The 16,424-nt window shown below is 34.8% G+C and overlaps 2 protein-coding genes and 1 long non-coding RNA gene across 7 annotated transcripts; 1 reads left to right on the top strand and 2 right to left on the bottom strand.

Annotated features, from left to right (window-relative positions):
• The first annotated feature begins 465 nt into the window (after positions 1-465).
• LOC105109275 (major latex allergen Hev b 5-like) lies at positions 466-3,672 on the top strand. Of its 2 annotated transcripts, none has more exons than XM_011003923.1 (2): positions 466-603; positions 2,825-3,672. In XM_011003923.1, the coding sequence occupies exons 1-2, from the start codon at positions 589-591 to the stop codon at positions 3,245-3,247; spliced, it is 438 nt and encodes a 145-aa protein (XP_011002225.1). In that variant the 5' UTR covers positions 466-588; the 3' UTR covers positions 3,248-3,672. The 2 variants fall into 2 exon arrangements, with proteins under 2 accessions (XP_011002225.1, XP_011002224.1); XM_011003922.1 differs by lacking the exon at positions 466-603 and adding an exon at positions 2,178-2,315 and having other exon boundaries at positions 2,825-3,650.
• LOC105109274 (uncharacterized) lies at positions 952-2,818 on the bottom strand. Its single transcript, XR_839215.1, has 2 exons — positions 2,698-2,818; positions 952-985 (listed from the first exon to the last, which is right to left on the bottom strand). It is a non-coding gene; the product is annotated as an uncharacterized LOC105109274 (long non-coding RNA).
• Positions 3,673-6,319: 2,647 nt separating the features above from the next.
• On the bottom strand, positions 6,320-12,731 carry LOC105109273 (E3 ubiquitin-protein ligase UPL5-like). 4 transcript variants are annotated; one of them, XM_011003921.1, is made up of 4 exons: positions 11,614-12,731; positions 10,546-11,536; positions 8,871-9,460; positions 6,320-6,933 (listed from the first exon to the last, which is right to left on the bottom strand). In XM_011003921.1, exons 1-4 carry the CDS (start codon positions 12,499-12,501, stop codon positions 6,670-6,672), a joined length of 2,733 nt encoding a protein of 910 aa, XP_011002223.1. In that variant the 5' UTR covers positions 12,502-12,731; the 3' UTR covers positions 6,320-6,669. The 4 variants fall into 4 exon arrangements, with proteins under 4 accessions (XP_011002223.1, XP_011002220.1, XP_011002221.1 ...); XM_011003918.1 differs by having other exon boundaries at positions 10,546-11,586; positions 11,679-12,731; XM_011003919.1 differs by having other exon boundaries at positions 8,871-9,313; positions 10,546-11,586; positions 11,679-12,731.
• Between the last annotated feature and the right edge of the window lie 3,693 nt (positions 12,732-16,424).

Below are 16,424 nucleotides of genomic sequence, written 5' to 3'. Positions count from 1 at the left end.
AAAAAAAAAAGAAAAAAGAAAAAAGAAAAGGGGCAAGGTTAGGCTACTTCAAATTAACAGAAAATCAAATAGAAATCCTATACAAAACATGAATGCATTACATGATCTAGGCAGTAATTAACCTCCATTATGCCCTCCTAGAAAGTAAGAACACATGGGAACCCACTCAAAAGAAAGGTATGGTGCTGATATATGAAATGGCCTCCACCATTTGGATTGCCAATTCATATTTGATTTAAGCATTTGTCAATTCCATCTATTAAAATCATATAAAAATTCTAATCTCAATCATACTTTATATGAAAAAAAAAATAACATATTTACAACTAGCAAGACATGCTAAGGTGTCTTGTCAGCAATATGAGGTGTCAAGTTGAACGATTCTCCAAGTGAGCATGCTCCCTATGATCTCATGCTCTCATTCTGTAAATAATCTATGCATTTCACCCCTCTATAAATAGCTCTTGCATTGATCATCTCTCCACTTCACTAGCTCACAAGCATCCTAACTTGTGTCTATACCCTCCTCTCTTAATTTCTTTCTATCCTCCTCCAAATCCTACTATCGTTCTCTCTTTGCTTTCCAAAATGGCCACTGTTGAGGTAAATATTTCTGCAAAAATCAATTTTTTTCTTGCCTACAAGCACAAATCTTTAAGCCTCTTAGTCTATCATTACAACCCATTTCTTGATCTAGCACTTGTGGTAGATCACCTTGAGACTCATGCAGTGTGTGCGTGTGCCTGTTGTTGAGTCCTTTTGAGCGATAGTATCTTTCTGATTACTGACGTTTTTTTCCTACTTCTTTTATGATCAAATGTTTCTGCATCTAGATCCTGTGATAGATCAATTTATTCTCTGAGCTAGATTTGAAAATTCTGGTTTCGATCAACCAACTTTACCTCTTGACATAGACCAACAAAATTATAAGCCACTTGACTCTCTTTTTTCTTTTCCTGATGATCTTTTCAAGAATCCTATTCATGTTCTAAGCTCTTGTTCTCAAGAGAAAGCTCGCTAAAGCAACGTTATAGAAAAGAAAATAAAAAAACAAAAAGAAGAAAAGAAATAAGGATATTCAACCAATCAATCTTATTTAACTCAAGAATAAAATTTATTTAAAGATAAATTTAATAAAAAATATTATTTTTATCCACAATAAGTTATGTCCATGAAAACAATGTTTTCCCCTCTTTTTTTTAGTTTTTTTTATTTTTTGTTTGATAGTAAGTATATTTTTAGACTACCTTACATGTTAACTAAAACTAAGTTTATTGTCAAAACATTTTAAATATATAATCAAACATTTTAGGAATACATCTCCTATATTAATTTGATATTTGCTATTGAATCATTTTAAGTATGTTATCCAACATTTTAAAAATGTATCTCTTATATTAATTTGGTGTGTGAAAGCGTGTTTAACATTGCGATAATATTTCTTTTCAAAATGATTTTTGCTTGTAAATATATTAAAATAATATTTTATTATTATTATTTTTTACACTAATATATTAAAAAGATTTTAAAATATTAAAAAATAATTTTAAAAAATTCAAATTTAAAAAAAAATTGTATTTAAAATGTTAAAACAAACATGTTAAAAATAGAAAGACCTCTTCTCAAATAAGAAAAGAACAAAATGGATTCTCTTCAAAATAAATATCAGCATGATCAATATAATTCGATTAAAGAAGAGGAACCATTCTATGAAAAAAAAAAAGAAAAAGAAAAAAGAAAAGGGGCAAGGTTAGGCTACTTCAAATTAACAGAAAATCAAATAGAAATCCTATACAAAACATGAATGCATTACATGATCTAGGCAGTAATTAACCTCCATTATGCCCTCCTAGAAAGTAAGAACACATGGGAACCCACTCAAAAGAAAGGTATGGTGCTGATATATGAAATGGCCTCCACCATTTGGATTGCCAATTCATATTTGATTTAAGCATTTGTCAATTCCATCTATTAAAATCATATAAAAATTCTAATCTCAATCATACTTTATATGAAAAAAAAAATAACATATTTACAACTAGCAAGACATGCTAAGGTGTCTTGTCAGCAATATGAGGTGTCAAGTTGAACGATTCTCCAAGTGAGCATGCTCCCTATGATCTCATGCTCTCATTCTGTAAATAATCTATGCATTTCACGCCTCTATAAATAGCTCTTGCATTGATCATCTCTCCACTTCACTAGCTCACAAGCATCCTAACTTGTGTCTATACCCTCCTCTCTTAATTTCTTTCTATCCTCCTCCAAATCCTACTATCGTTCTCTCTTTGCTTTCCAAAATGGCCACTGTTGAGGTAAATATTTCTGCAAAAATCAATTTTTTTCTTGCCTACAGGCACAAATCTTTAAGCCTCTTAGTCTATCATTACAACCCATTTCTTGATCTAGCACTTGTGGTAGATCACCTTGAGACTCATGCAGTGTGTGCGTGTGCCTGTTGTTGAGTCCTTTTGAGCGATAGTATCTTTCTGATTACTGACGTTTTTTTCCTACTTCTTTTATGATCAAATGTTTCTGCATCTAGATCCTGTGATAGATCAATTTATTCTCTGAGCTAGATTTGAAAATTCTGGTTTCGATCAACCAACTTTACCTCTTGACATAGACCAACAAAATTATAAGCCACTTGACTCTCTTTTTTCTTTTCCTGATGATCTTTTCAAGAATCCTATTCATGTTCTAAGCTCTTGTTCTCAAGAGAAAGCAACACAGATTAAGGAAATATGAATCCTAAAAACCCTTCTAGTTTTCTTCTGTTTGTTTATACACCTTGGGATAAATATCAGTATGGTTTTTGTTGCAGGTTGAAGCTGCTCCATCAATTCCTGAGACAGAGGTACCTGAGGTGACCAAGACTGAGGAGACAACAACAGAAACTGCACCACCTGTCTCTGAGCCAGCAGCTGAAGAGCCAACAGAAGCAGCACCCGCTGATGCTCCAGCCGCAGAACCTGAAGCTGAACCTGCAGTTGAGGTTGAAACCAAGGAGGTTGTAGGAGAACCAGCAAAAACTGAGCCTGAAGAGGTTGCAGCCCCAGCAGCCGAAGAAACTCCTGAGGACAAGCCTGAAGAGGCTGTTGCTGAGGAGACTGTTGTCGAAGAGACTAAAGAGGAGGCAGCACCGGCTCCTGTTGAGGAAGAGAAGCCAGCAGAAGAAGAGAAGCCAGCTGAGACACCAGCTGCAGAGACAACCACCGCAGAAGTTCCTGTGCAGACTACTGAGTGAATAGATTGGTTCTATGAAGTGATTGATACTAGTGGGGTGGGGTCTTTGTTTTTCTTCTAGGTTTCACTGTCAAAGTCCTCAGGTTTCTGTTTTGTTTCATTTCTCTGTTTATTGATTTATGATTATGGTTACAGAAAGGGTTTTGGATGGGATCATGGGATATGGAAGCTATAGAGTCGATACTAAGCACTTCGAACACACATCAGATTACAACTTGCCAGCCCAGGTCAGAGCACACAGCAAGAACGTTGCCATTGCAAGGGCCATGACTCATGGTGGCATGGGGTTAATTTGAATGTATGCGGGTTTCCATAAGTTCTATTGGTTTTGAAATGGTGTGATGATGTGATCTCTATCTAGGCTTGATAATAAAAATTATATTGCTATGTTTATGTTTAGTAAATGAGCACTTGCTACTGCTAGTTTTCTATGCTTCGGTTTTTTGTGAGAAATAAGAATTGCCATGGTTTTATTATAAAGTCCATCGCATAAATCATGAAGGCGGATGCTAATCATCCTTGCAGCAATAAAACTTACATAATAGATTGCTATGCCATGTCCAATCCATTCTGATGTGCAGGTGAAAGTAGCTAGAACCAAAAGACAACGAATTCGCTGAAATATAGTTATAACCCTAAAATCTTATTTTATTTCTGAAATATTAATCTAATAAGTATTTACAAGTCACCTTGAAAAACTAGAAACCTAAAATGAAAAATGTAAGAGAGCTAAAATCATGAAATCAAAGAAAAAAAAATAAAAACTAGTTCAAACATAATTCTAAAGCTTAATTTGAGGATTTTCATGTAGCGAATAGATTTGTACAATGTTTCTCTGGAATCAGGTTTCGAGAATCTTTTATAAAAACATAATAATCAAATTAAAAGTTATAATTTTTTATAGCTATCATGCTTACCTGTTGTGATTCAATCTCTTTTTAGATTTAACTGTATCTTACCAAGTCATAAAAATATCCACTAAATGATCTATATAATCTATTTATTTATGATAAATTTTTATCTAGATGTGATACACAATGAGTGATCGGAATCTTTAAAATTTTTACTAAACGGAAATATCACAATCCTATTCATATAGGAAACATTAAGAGTTGAACATGATATCTTGTCTAACAGGTTGATATTATGCTCAATAGCAGTGGGAGATACAAGATTTTTAACCAAATGTAACATAAAAATAATAACTAAAGATTTTAGGTGTAACGCTTAATTTTATATTTAGCTGGAGAGTCGGGATATAAAATAAATTTATGTATGAAAATCTTGAAATAAATATTTATCATTTTAAAATAAATAATCTAATAAGTATTTACAAGTCACCTTGAAAAACTAGAAACCTAAAATGAAAGAGAGCTAAAGCTTAATTTGAGGATTTTCATGTAGCGAATAGATTTGTACAATGTTTCTCTGGAATCAGGTTTCGAGAATCTTTTATAAAAACATAATAATCAAATTAAAAGTTATAATTTTTTATAGCTATCATGCTTACCTGTTGTGATTCAATCTCTTTTTAGATTTAACTGTATCTTACCAAGTCATAAAAATATCCACTAAATGATCTATATAATCTATTTATTTATGATAAATTTTTATCTAGATGTGATACACAATGAGTGATCGGAATCTTTAAAATTTTTACTAAACGGAAATATCACAATCCTATTCATATAGGAAACATTAAGAGTTGAACATGATATCTTGTCTAACAGGTTGATATTATGCTCAATAGCAGTGGGAGATACAAGATTTTTAACCAAATGTAACATAAAAATAATAACTAAAGATTTTAGGTGTAACTCTTAATTTTATATTTAGCTGGAGAGTCGGGATATAAAATAAATTTATGTATGAAAATCTTGAAATAAATATTTATCATTTTAAAATAAATATATAAGAACATTTCCCTTTTATTTTCATTGTTTCTATATTTTCCTTCTCGAAACAATAACTAAAGATTTTATGTTTAGTAATTTAGTTCTAACTGCTTTTTATTTGAAAAAAAGTAAAATTATAAATGCTTTTTACTAAATAAAACACTCACAAAAAAATCAATTTACTAAATTAATATACATGGAAAACAATCAAACCGCAATACCAAATGATATCTATACAATAGCACGGATTGAAACTCCTCTTGGAACCCACACAAAGAAAAAAGGACCGCAACAGCATTACCACTACCATTACATCAAACTGTGATTTTGATGAAATATCTCATTTTTTCTCAAGCACAGAAGTAATTTCCCAATTAAACCTTCCAGGCTTTTTATTTGCTTATCAACATGGCAAAGTAGCTACGCCACAAATCTTGGTTACGTGTGATATTGAATCTTGGAGGCTAAGACAAGTTAACACTGGTCTGTTTTCCAATGGAAAGATATGTAATGTCAGGTGGCTCAGGCCCCTCTATGAATGGTGACAACAGCTTAGTGCCAGAACAATAAAACAAATATCTATCAATATAACTACTGTAGAATAAGCTTCATCATGTAGCTCTATACTTTGAAACAACATATCAAAGACCAACTCCAAACAACTGGCTCAGGCCCCTCTATGAATGGTGACAAAAGCTTAGTGCCAGAACAATAAAACACATATCTATCAATATAACTGCTGTGGAATAAGCTTCATCATGTAGCTCTATGCTTTGAAACGACATATCAAAGACCAACTCCAAACAACTCGATAATCCGTAACAAGATTCATACAGAAACAGGCAAGAAATTCGGTCCAGTGCCTCTCGTAAGACAAATGCAATGGACAATGTAAGATTGTAATGACCTTCAGGGAAAAGGTTGTTTCATCATGCTCCTTCACATGATGAACATAACCTGTCAGATCACCTAATAATTTGCGAAACACGGAGAATCTTGTCGTAACAAGAACCGTGCTGTATTAGCAAAACAGAACCCTAATTAGGCATGAACATAGCCAAATACAAATATAATCAAGCATTAGATGACAATAATATACTGACCAACAAAATAAATTACGTACTTTTTTCAATGAGACAGTTGAATTATTCAATAATTTCAGACGAGCAGAAGAGGGAAGTGAGAGTAATAACCTTTCTATGAATTTGGATGTCATTGCCTAATCTGTGTACTTACATGACAAGAAAAGCAGCTACTGTTACTGATGAAGGAAGTCCATCTGGGAGCATAGAAATTTTCTTCCTTCTAGCCCCCAGTAGCATTATTTACGCTATACCTATATTAACAGTTTGACAAAAAGAGCAATGACATCGCAACTTTCCTGGAGGAAACATAAATTAACTACGAGACTTTCTTACATAGTCTAATTAAACTGACGACATAAACCTATCTGTACAAGCTGAGATGAAATCTTTTCTATGTGCAGTTAGAACCCTTGTTTACCCTGAAAGTGAATGTACCCAATGCATTACCAAGTGCCAAAACTGCATCCAACATGTTCTTGGGTGATGACGCGGAGGCGATCTTGCATGATAGCCATGGAGGGATAAGGTGGGAAACACAACCGGTAAAAGCATGTATGAGATGAAGGAAGGTGATCAGGTGGTTCTGTGGACTTGTAAATGTAAAGCCGTGAGGCCAAACCACGGAAACCCTCAACAGGTAGATACTTCACCGAGGTCCAAAAGAAGAGAAGAACCTTTCTCTGATCTGCTGACATTCCCCCAACAATCTGCAAGATGTTCAGGAAGAGGATAAATAAAATAAAAAGCAATGCTTTTGCCCTGACAGAACTTTTTACCATTACGTATGAGAAATGTGGGACTATCTCAACTGCAGCTGACTGGTAAAAAACTCAAGGTCCAGGAATGCAAATGCAGGCCAATATGGTTCTCACTTACTCATATCATTCTCATGAACATTTTTAAGATCAAAAGCAAAAAATAGTACTATGGAGACTTCTGCAATAAAACTCAGTATATTGAGTGGAGCTCTCTATGTGGGTTTGGCTACCTCTTCCATGGAGTGCATGATTATTTACTAGTTTCTCTCAAGTACCTTGAGTGTCATTTGTTGAGTATATTATGAACCAACCAAAAATGAGGCATGCTACCATTGGTGATCAATCAAAGTTCATGGGAAACCCACATCCTCTGTTTTTGATGACTAGCAAATTAATTAATATGGTTATTCCACGCTGGTGATGGAATAAGGACATGCCTGATACACAAGGATAAAGAGTGAGGAGGACCTATTAAAGACCTGAATGGAATAACAAACTTTCTCAAAAACAGTGCTTTATCAAATGAGCATCAATCAAATCCCACACTGTTTTCAGAGATATGCTTTTGTTATGACCAATGACCAACTAGCTGAATAGGCATATCTACCTTAAGGCTGATTTTCAAAACATAAAGTACCTTATTTCTGTTTCGTTCAGCTCACTCTGCAAAGCAAGAAATTAAAAGAAACAAAATCCACCCTCATTTCAACTCTCACCTGGAATATTTTTATGAGACAATAAAACCTGATGGACCAACATTAGCGGCACATTAAAGTTCAAAGGGAAACCACATACTCAATTTTATCACCTAACAAAAAAATCAGTTAAACCCCAAATTGCTGATTGGATAAACAGCCCATCTGGTACAAAAGAAAAACCTTGTAAAATACAGAAAATTCCTTAATGGATATAAAATCAATATTTTGACAAATAAAACACCACTCCCATGCCCTGCCCATTCACAACCCCACAGAAAGAGGAACCAACGGAAGTATGGAAACAAAATCCACAATTGTTCCAACTCTGGCCTTACCTCCCAAAGTCTAGCACACTTGTGGAAGCACATAAGAAATCCAACTACACCCACCATACTCTAATTTCACAGCAACAATTTTTTCCCCCTTCCCATGTATATATGCAGTCAATATAACATACATGCTCAACATTTTGACATTTGTATTTGTGTAAATGCCTGCATGAATACCATGAATTCAAACTTCAACACCAAAAATTCCCATTATAACATAACTTAAAACTCTTAAATTTGATCTTAGCAAACACAAACTAAGTTCCTAATATGCTTCCTTACTTAATCATGCGATCATCACTCTGTTGAGGAATTCATGGCACAACCTTAAGCATTTGAGATTCAAAATGATCTGTAGATGTGACAAGCCAAACATGGAAAGCACTTTGAATTTGCTTCAGTATTTATAATGTGTCAACAGCTGACATCTTTCAGCATTTAAGACATTGCACCAAAGTGATTAGCTGATATGCAGCAGTCAAATGGTGAACTGGCAAACAACCTCAAATGTCCCATTTTCCACACCAGCATACATTAGAAAAAATTGAATTCACATGGTATTTAGGCTATACTTAATTAGCAAAACAGAAGCACACCTGGTAAGGATATACAGAAAAGGATTGTTCTGTCATGTTAGCAAATAATGAACAAAAGCTACTTCCAAGAAATATAAAAAGAAAAGAACACAAACAGTCGGCATTCTACAGATAATTGTTTTCCAAGAAAATATACCATCCATCCCATAAAGATTATAACTGATTATAAAGTCTAGATTTATGAGATGAAGAAGAACCTATACCGAAAAAAAAAAGGGTTTAGATTTGAGATATAACATGAACGCAAGCATGCAAAATCATACCTCCCAGAACCAGGATATCTGAGGATCAGTTTCCTTGTAGCTGCTGTACTCAGTGTGAGCCTTCCAGTCTTCCACACATATAGCACTTTCACTTCCATATAGCATCCAATCAAGATCTTCAAGCTCCAAGCTTTGGAAGAAGAGTTTCTGTTCCCCAGGGTTTGAAAGAATATCAGAAAAACCACGTGCAAATCGAGATACAGGGTCAGAAATAGATGTGACAAAGCGATGTTGAATGAGCAGATTGACATATTTCTCCCGGTTCTTGCTATTTACAACAATGCCTTTCCCACCAGGGCAAAGTTCCACAACTTTTATGGATCCTAGCTCCTCAACTTCTCTGACAAATGTCAGCCCCAAAGCATCTGAATCAATGAACTCAGGATCCATTTGCAGAATCTGTTTGCAACTGCTATACAAGCATGGATCTGCATCCCGTATGTCTTCCAAAGTAATACGCATCCCAGCCAATTGCAAGAAAAATGCCCGATCAAATACAATGCCGACTTGCACTTTATGCATCAAAGCTAATGCAATCACTCGACCAGAGAATGTGAAATAATCAAGGTGCATGGGATCCACCTTAGATGCTGCACGTGAAGTGAAAACAATGAAGTCCATATTTATACTTTGTTTGTTAGTGGCTGACCATGCCAACAATTGAATCCAACCAAGACCATGGAACTTAATTAAGTCCAGAACCAGAACACAATAAAAAACCTCAATGATAATTCTTTGAACAGGCATTTCAGAGCTCATCAATGTAACTTTAATGCAGAGGAGTAATTATACATGTTAATCCTCCAAACAGAACCAATAACATATTTGTCAAAATATGAGTTCAGATAACAGAATTGGAGAAAATGGAAAACATTCATGTAGAACAATACCAGGGGCTCAGGTATTTCACAATAAAATATTCGTGAAACAAAAGGTTCAGCAATTAGAGCTTAACAAATTTATGCTAGGAAACTTATTCTATAGGATGCAATGCTCCTTTATCCCACATTGCCATGGACCCACATGGTAAACACCATTTATACCAATAAATGTTAGTGATAGAGCACTAACAGAGTGCAATGACTAATCTCTCCTACAGTTAAATACCAAACAATATTAGCAAATATAAAAGATTAAGCCCCACAGTATTCGATCAAGTGTAGGAAAACTCTCCAACCTTCTTACTTCTTAAAATTGTTATTTCAATCCAAATTATGACCTAAATTTAATATTAAGTTTCACATTCTCCATATTTAGGTGTAACTCTTCCTGGCTGTGAGTGATGGATAAAGCATGGACGAATGTTAAAACTATTGAACCATCCAACAATCATTGTTCCAATCCTGATTTTGACTTCCAAAATAATTTAGGTTGAGCAATTTCAGATGAACTCACCCACTTGTAACATCATTACACATTAAATGTAAGTTCCTATAATAGCAGGAACTGCACATCTATATTCTCTAAGTATATTTTTATTTTCCCGTGTGAATATATGCAAATCAATGTTACAAACATGATGCTTGTGTGCCACACTAGACACAGTGAAGTTCAACATATTGTTTATGAATTTTCATCATCTCGAACTACATTCAATCAAGAAAAGATAAAACCTATAGGAAAGCCTACACATTGTTCAGGTAAAGCATTTATTAAAAAGGCAGCAGAAGCTTACCAGGATTAGGATAGAACCTTCTACGATCACTTGGGCATGCCACAAAAAGGGCATTTTGAGGATCGAATATAGCTTGTGTAACCAAGAAAAACCACTCACGCAATACACCAGGACCAGTTGCTTCCTCATTTTTAAATTCCATAAGTAAACCACCATGCAGTGTATCTGATTCGGCATGCACTATGTACTCAAATGACTCCGCCAACAATTGCGGCCGATCAATGAGCATCTCGTGCAGCTCCTCATAATCTTCTTTCACCTCAGGGAACATCATCATAGCCAAATGCCTCCTAGACTCAAAATCAGTCACATCCTTATGCTGAAGAAGCCACTGATGATCATCAGTTCGTTTAGCATATCTAACAATCAGCACACACAAGGAAGCTTTTCTAAGCCTCAAAACCGTCCAAAACTTTTCCTCAGCACCCTTATAAAGTTTAGCAATGTTATTCAACTCCTTCAAAATAAACAAATATTGGGACCAACCTGTATGATTCAACTCACCTTCTCCATTCGTTTTCAAATTCAAAGAATCCTGCATTTTCCCAAGACATTTCTCCATAATATTTAGCAAATCAATGAGTATCACATGAAGCTGCTCAATTTCTTTCGCATACAATGGAAAATTAAATGCCCTCTTGTTCAAAGGCATCGAAATTGGACTCCTAAATCCCCTTTGCTCAGAGATCACACTATGCAATGGTATCAAAAACGTCGAAAAATCCTTAACATCAGCCTCCGATGGCCCCATACTCTCCACCACACTTCCCATCAAATCTTTAAACAACTTGCTCCCCAACTCACTAACAAATGGAAAAATCTCCTGCATAACAACTCCCTTCCCCTTCTCCCCTCCATGATACCTCCACCCACACGTACCCCCACCATTCTCCAACAACGAACCAAGACAACTCCTACAAACAACATACAACGGATCGTCACTCCCAACCTTCCTCAACAAATTACAAAACTCCATCACAATCGGCACACACTGTAAATGCAAATTCTTAGGCAACGAATGCAAAAAGTACTTAATAGCACATTACAAAACTCCATCACAATCGGCACACATTGTAAATGCAAATTCTTAGGCAACGAATCCCTACACGAATTCAAAAAGTACTTAACAGCATCCTCCGCACACTCCTTATTCCCTTTAATACTCGAAACATAAAGTGCAACTAGCGCAGCCGGTGCACTATTGGACAAAAAAACATTCAAGTGCCCCGAAGCATCCTCATTATCATCCTTGGGCGTCAAACTAAAGAACTCATACATCAAATCCTTTATATGCTTTGACGTGTAAGGATGAACACCACACGGAAATATAGGCTTACAAATCCGACTAATGTAAGAAACCATATCATTAATCAATTGACAAGTACGAGGATGCCTAGTGCTACGCATTCGACCGACTAAATGAAGAATCGAATCGTTCTCAATAGAGCAATCGGAGAGTTTGTTCTCGTATTGCAATTGCTTACCTAAGTAGATTAATCTCTGCTCTATCACCGGAATTCCGGTCATCTCGCGAATCCGTTCGTGGAGTGATTTAACAGAATCGCTCGAGTTCGCGTTGATCACAACATGAGTTGCATCGGAGATCATTCTGATGAAGAATTGGAGTCTTGATTGCGACCTCCGCAGCGGCGAGGGTGTGGCGGTCCCCATGGCGGAGGAGGGGAAGTTGGTGGATGATGAAGAGGTGGAGGCGTCGGAGACACGTGTGGAGAGCTGATTGGTGGAGGAGATGGAGGGAGGTTGTTGTTGTTCTTGATTGTTGCCGGTCGATGACTCGGTGTCGTCTTTACGCATCCTGACAGAGATTAAGTCAGAGAAAACGGCGTCGTTGTCATCCACATCGTCTAGTTTGCGTTTGGAAGAGACACGGTGATCAACGGTGGAGGAGCGCTGTTGATGAAGAGAATCAGCGGTGGGTGATTGGGGAAGAGACATTTGATGAACGGTGATGATTCTGCTCTCCCCGACTGGGAAACTTTAAGGTAGGGGAGAAGGCATGAGATCGTTGTCGGAAAGAGTGAAACCGCGTGGTTTTGATTAACGGAGAGAATGAACAACGAGGAAAGGACTGGACGAAGATGGTGTCGTCTCTGTCTCAGTGGGGTTTCTTGAGAGACTGGCTCTGGGTGTTTATTTTAACAGCCGTTCAGCAACGAAGAGAGTGTAATCTTAATCTAGAGTATTATATTATTGTGTGTGTGTGTTTTTGTTCGGCTATTTACGAATTTGGGCTTGATAGAAGGTTAGGTGTGGCTCGGCTCATGGGGTTTTTGTGAGATTCTTGATGATCACGTCGGTAATGCGAACGTATTCTATTTCTGTGATTGATTTACGTTACTGGAAATTACGTTTTTTCATGATTCGGTGGAAGATAAATCCTACGGCGATCGAGCGATAATTTTTAAGATCTATTTAATGAATTTTGGATTTATTTTTTTTATCAAATAAGTACTGATAATTACATCTTGTCATCTTGAGTATTATAATTTTTTATTTATGAAAAGATAATTGATAAATTTTAAATTATTACCGAGTAAGTGCTTATAGTTATAGCTTAAATATAATCTTTTTATAAAACAAAAAAAAATAGATTTGAAATGATGTATATATTCATGAATTTAACATGCATTTAATCCAATTTATTTTAATAGGATAATAAACATGTTGATAAGAATATCAATAAAACTAATTTGTATGCGGATAAATTTTTCATAAAAAGATTTTAAATAAATATTTAATGATATTTATTTAAAATTTTATATATTTTTAAGTTTAATATGAAAAAAATAAATTTATGTGAATATAAGTATAATGCAAAGATATGCTTGAAAAAAGAAGAAGATTTAAGTGGGATGTAAAGGCTGGACTTTAGAGCGGACCATGGAGGCATAAGATGGGTGTTAGCAAGGCTCGTTAGGGTTGGTGTACAGTGCAATGTGTGCTACCGTCTTCACATAATGAAATCCACGTGGCATAACAAAAAGATGAGCCCATCAACAACTTCTAGGGCAAGGACGGCGAGGTCCGCTGAACCTTGGGAGCATATCCCACAATTTAATTAATCCAATAAAATGGTCATATTTATATACATACTCTTGTTTCTTTTGCTTTTTTATTTTTATAATAATAGAGAGAGCGTAATTAGTAAGTTAGAATACCATTATAATGGTATTTTAGATTAAAAGAAATATAGTAATACTATTCTTTTTACAATAAAAAAAACTCAAATATCCGGTCTAAAATACTTTCAGATCTTTTAAACAAGTCATTGATAATATAGAAAATTTTTTAATTTTAGTGTTTTTGCAAAACTTAAAAAATTTAAATTAATTTTTTATGTTTTTATATTTTTAGTGTTGATATAGAAATAAATTTAAAAAATAAAATAAATATTATTTTAATATAATTTAAAAAACAACTTTAAAAAATATTTATAACAATAATAAAAAGAAAAAAGAAAAAAGAAAAAGAGAAGGCAAACAAATGAACTCCTTATTCTTCGTATCATATTCCTACCACATAATATTATTAGAGAAAGGATATATTACTGGACTCCGATTGATTAAATTCTTCGTTGCTAAGAATTCTCTTATGCTGACTCAGCGCTGGACAGGATAATTATTGACGGTAGGTTGAGGAAGCTCTATGGACTCTTCTTTGCTCATGTCATATAAGTACAGCATATATTCACTCTCCATCTATAGATTATTCTAGGTTGTTAGCATATTTATTTTGGCTTGATCCTTGAAATTATTAACAAATATATAGCATTCATTACATATTTAGCATTCATTACTTGAGATATAGTATCGTGTTCCCTTCCTCATGTAATATATAATATTGTAATAATATAACAAATAGAATAATTTTCTTTTTCTTACATGATATTAGAGCAGATTCTCTGTGTATTTCTATAAGCATATTTCCTAGATATTTTTTATAACAACGTCAAATACCACATCCCAGGCAGCCTCCTCTTTCACATCTCCATCTATTCAAGACATATTCTCACCATATTTCTTTTACTCCGTTGATCAACCTAGTGTCATTTTAGTCTCTACTCTTATTAATAATGAAAATTATCCTACTTGAAAGAGGGCAATGAAAATGGCCTTGAATGCCAAAAACAAATTAGTTTTTCTTAACGATACTCTCTTTTCAAGCCAACATCTTCTATAGCAGAAACTCAATTGCACGAATGTTGTAATGACATGGTCTTATCATAGATTCTCAATTCTATTGATAAATCCATTGTTAATAGTTTAATCTACCACGCTTGCTCCCATGATGTATGGCTCAATCTTGAGGATCGTTTCTCTCAAAGCAACAATCTAAGAACTTCAAATTAAAACGCGACATTGCTACTCTCACTCAAGGGTCTATGACCATTTCTATATACTTTACAACACTTAAAGGTTATTGGGATGAACTAGCCATGCTCACTCCCATACCACAATACACTTATAGCATCTTAATAGATTTGAATCACATGCAAGATACTAAATGTGTTTTTTTAGTTTTTAATAAGGTTGCATGACTCGTACGCTTCAATTCGTAGCTAAGTTTTGGCCATGGATTCTTTACCTCCTATTAACAAGGTATATTCAATCTTGCATCAAAAAGAGAAACAATGCCTTTTTAATATTCCCAGTATTCCAACTGAGTTTACCGCTATGATGGTTCCTCATCACCTTTCTTATCATTTTGACAGTAAAGGGCAAGGGCGTAGTAGTCCAAAATATGATTATTGTGACTGTGATAGTCACTAGAGAGCCTACTGTTATAAGCTCAATGGATATCCCAGCAACAAACCTCAACCTCATGGAACACTTGCTAGAATAACTGGTTGGTCAAAGGTAGCAAATAATGTCATTGGTTCTTCCACTCCAACTGGTTCCTCAAAAACTAAAAATATTATAATTGGTCCTTCAACCTCTTATGAGATAGCTATCCCTAGCCTTACAAGTGATCAATACAATTGACTCTTGGAATTCTCATCACATGCGAACACCAACTCTGTTAACTTTGCTGGTAACCTTGTCTCCTTTCACTCTACTTCCTTTTCTAACTGTGAATGGATTATTGATTCAGGAGCCTCAGATCATATGACTTCCAGTTTTTCATCTCTTGATAATACTCAATATTTTAATCAATAATGCCCTATTACACTTCTAAATGGTGACATCGTCTCTATCACTTATACTGGCACATTGCGTATTTCTCTTCCTAATTTATACATATTATAATTTAAATTCAATCTATTATCCATCAACAAACTCATCAATACTCTCAACTATGTTGCTATTTGTTTTCTAACTTTTGTGTTTTTTAGGACCTATTCACAAGGAAGCTGATTGGAATAGGTGAAGTACGAGATGGACTTTACTACTACAAACCTTTCTCTACCTTAGTTTTCCATTCTCAACGTATTTCTGACTCTACTCTTTGGCATCAATGACTTGATCACCATTCTATTTCAAGTATTCCAACAACCTTAAATATTCCAAAATCACATTTGCCTTGTGATGTTTGTGCTATAGTAAAACATATTCTAAAATCACATTTGCCTTGTGATGTTTGTGCTAGAGCAAGACACACGCGTTTACCTTTCTTTTTGAATACTAATAAGAGCATATTTTGTTTTGATCAGATTTATTGTGATATATAGGGTGGTTATCCTACAACTTCACATTCAGGTGCCTATTATTTTTTAACAATTGTGGATGACTACTCACATACTACATGGATCTATCTCATGCGTATGAAATCAGAAACTTTTAGTTGCCTTATAAATTTTTATACAATGGCTAAAAATCAATTTAATTGCACCAATGTTGTTGTCCATGTTCTTCGTTACA

This window comes from Populus euphratica, unplaced genomic scaffold (assembly GCF_000495115.2).
Source record: "Populus euphratica unplaced genomic scaffold, PopEup_1.0 scaffold287.1, whole genome shotgun sequence".
NCBI classification, from domain to species: domain Eukaryota; kingdom Viridiplantae; phylum Streptophyta; class Magnoliopsida; order Malpighiales; family Salicaceae; genus Populus; species Populus euphratica.
This window is presented reverse-complemented; position numbering and strand designations above follow the sequence as displayed.

Bases quoted from the DNA above. Each gene is read 5' to 3' on its own strand.
- LOC105109273 (XM_011003921.1), bottom strand. From the start codon at position 12,501: ATGTCTCTTCCCCAATCACCCACCGCTGATTCTCTTCATCAACAGCGC. The intron at 11,537-11,613 runs GTGCCGATTGTG...TTGCATTTACAG, and splicing joins AGAATTTGCATTTACAATGT to TGTGTGCCGATTGTGATGGA. The intron at 9,461-10,545 runs GTAAGCTTCTGC...CTTCACGTGCAG, and splicing joins AAGGTTCTATCCTAATCCTG to CATCTAAGGTGGATCCCATG.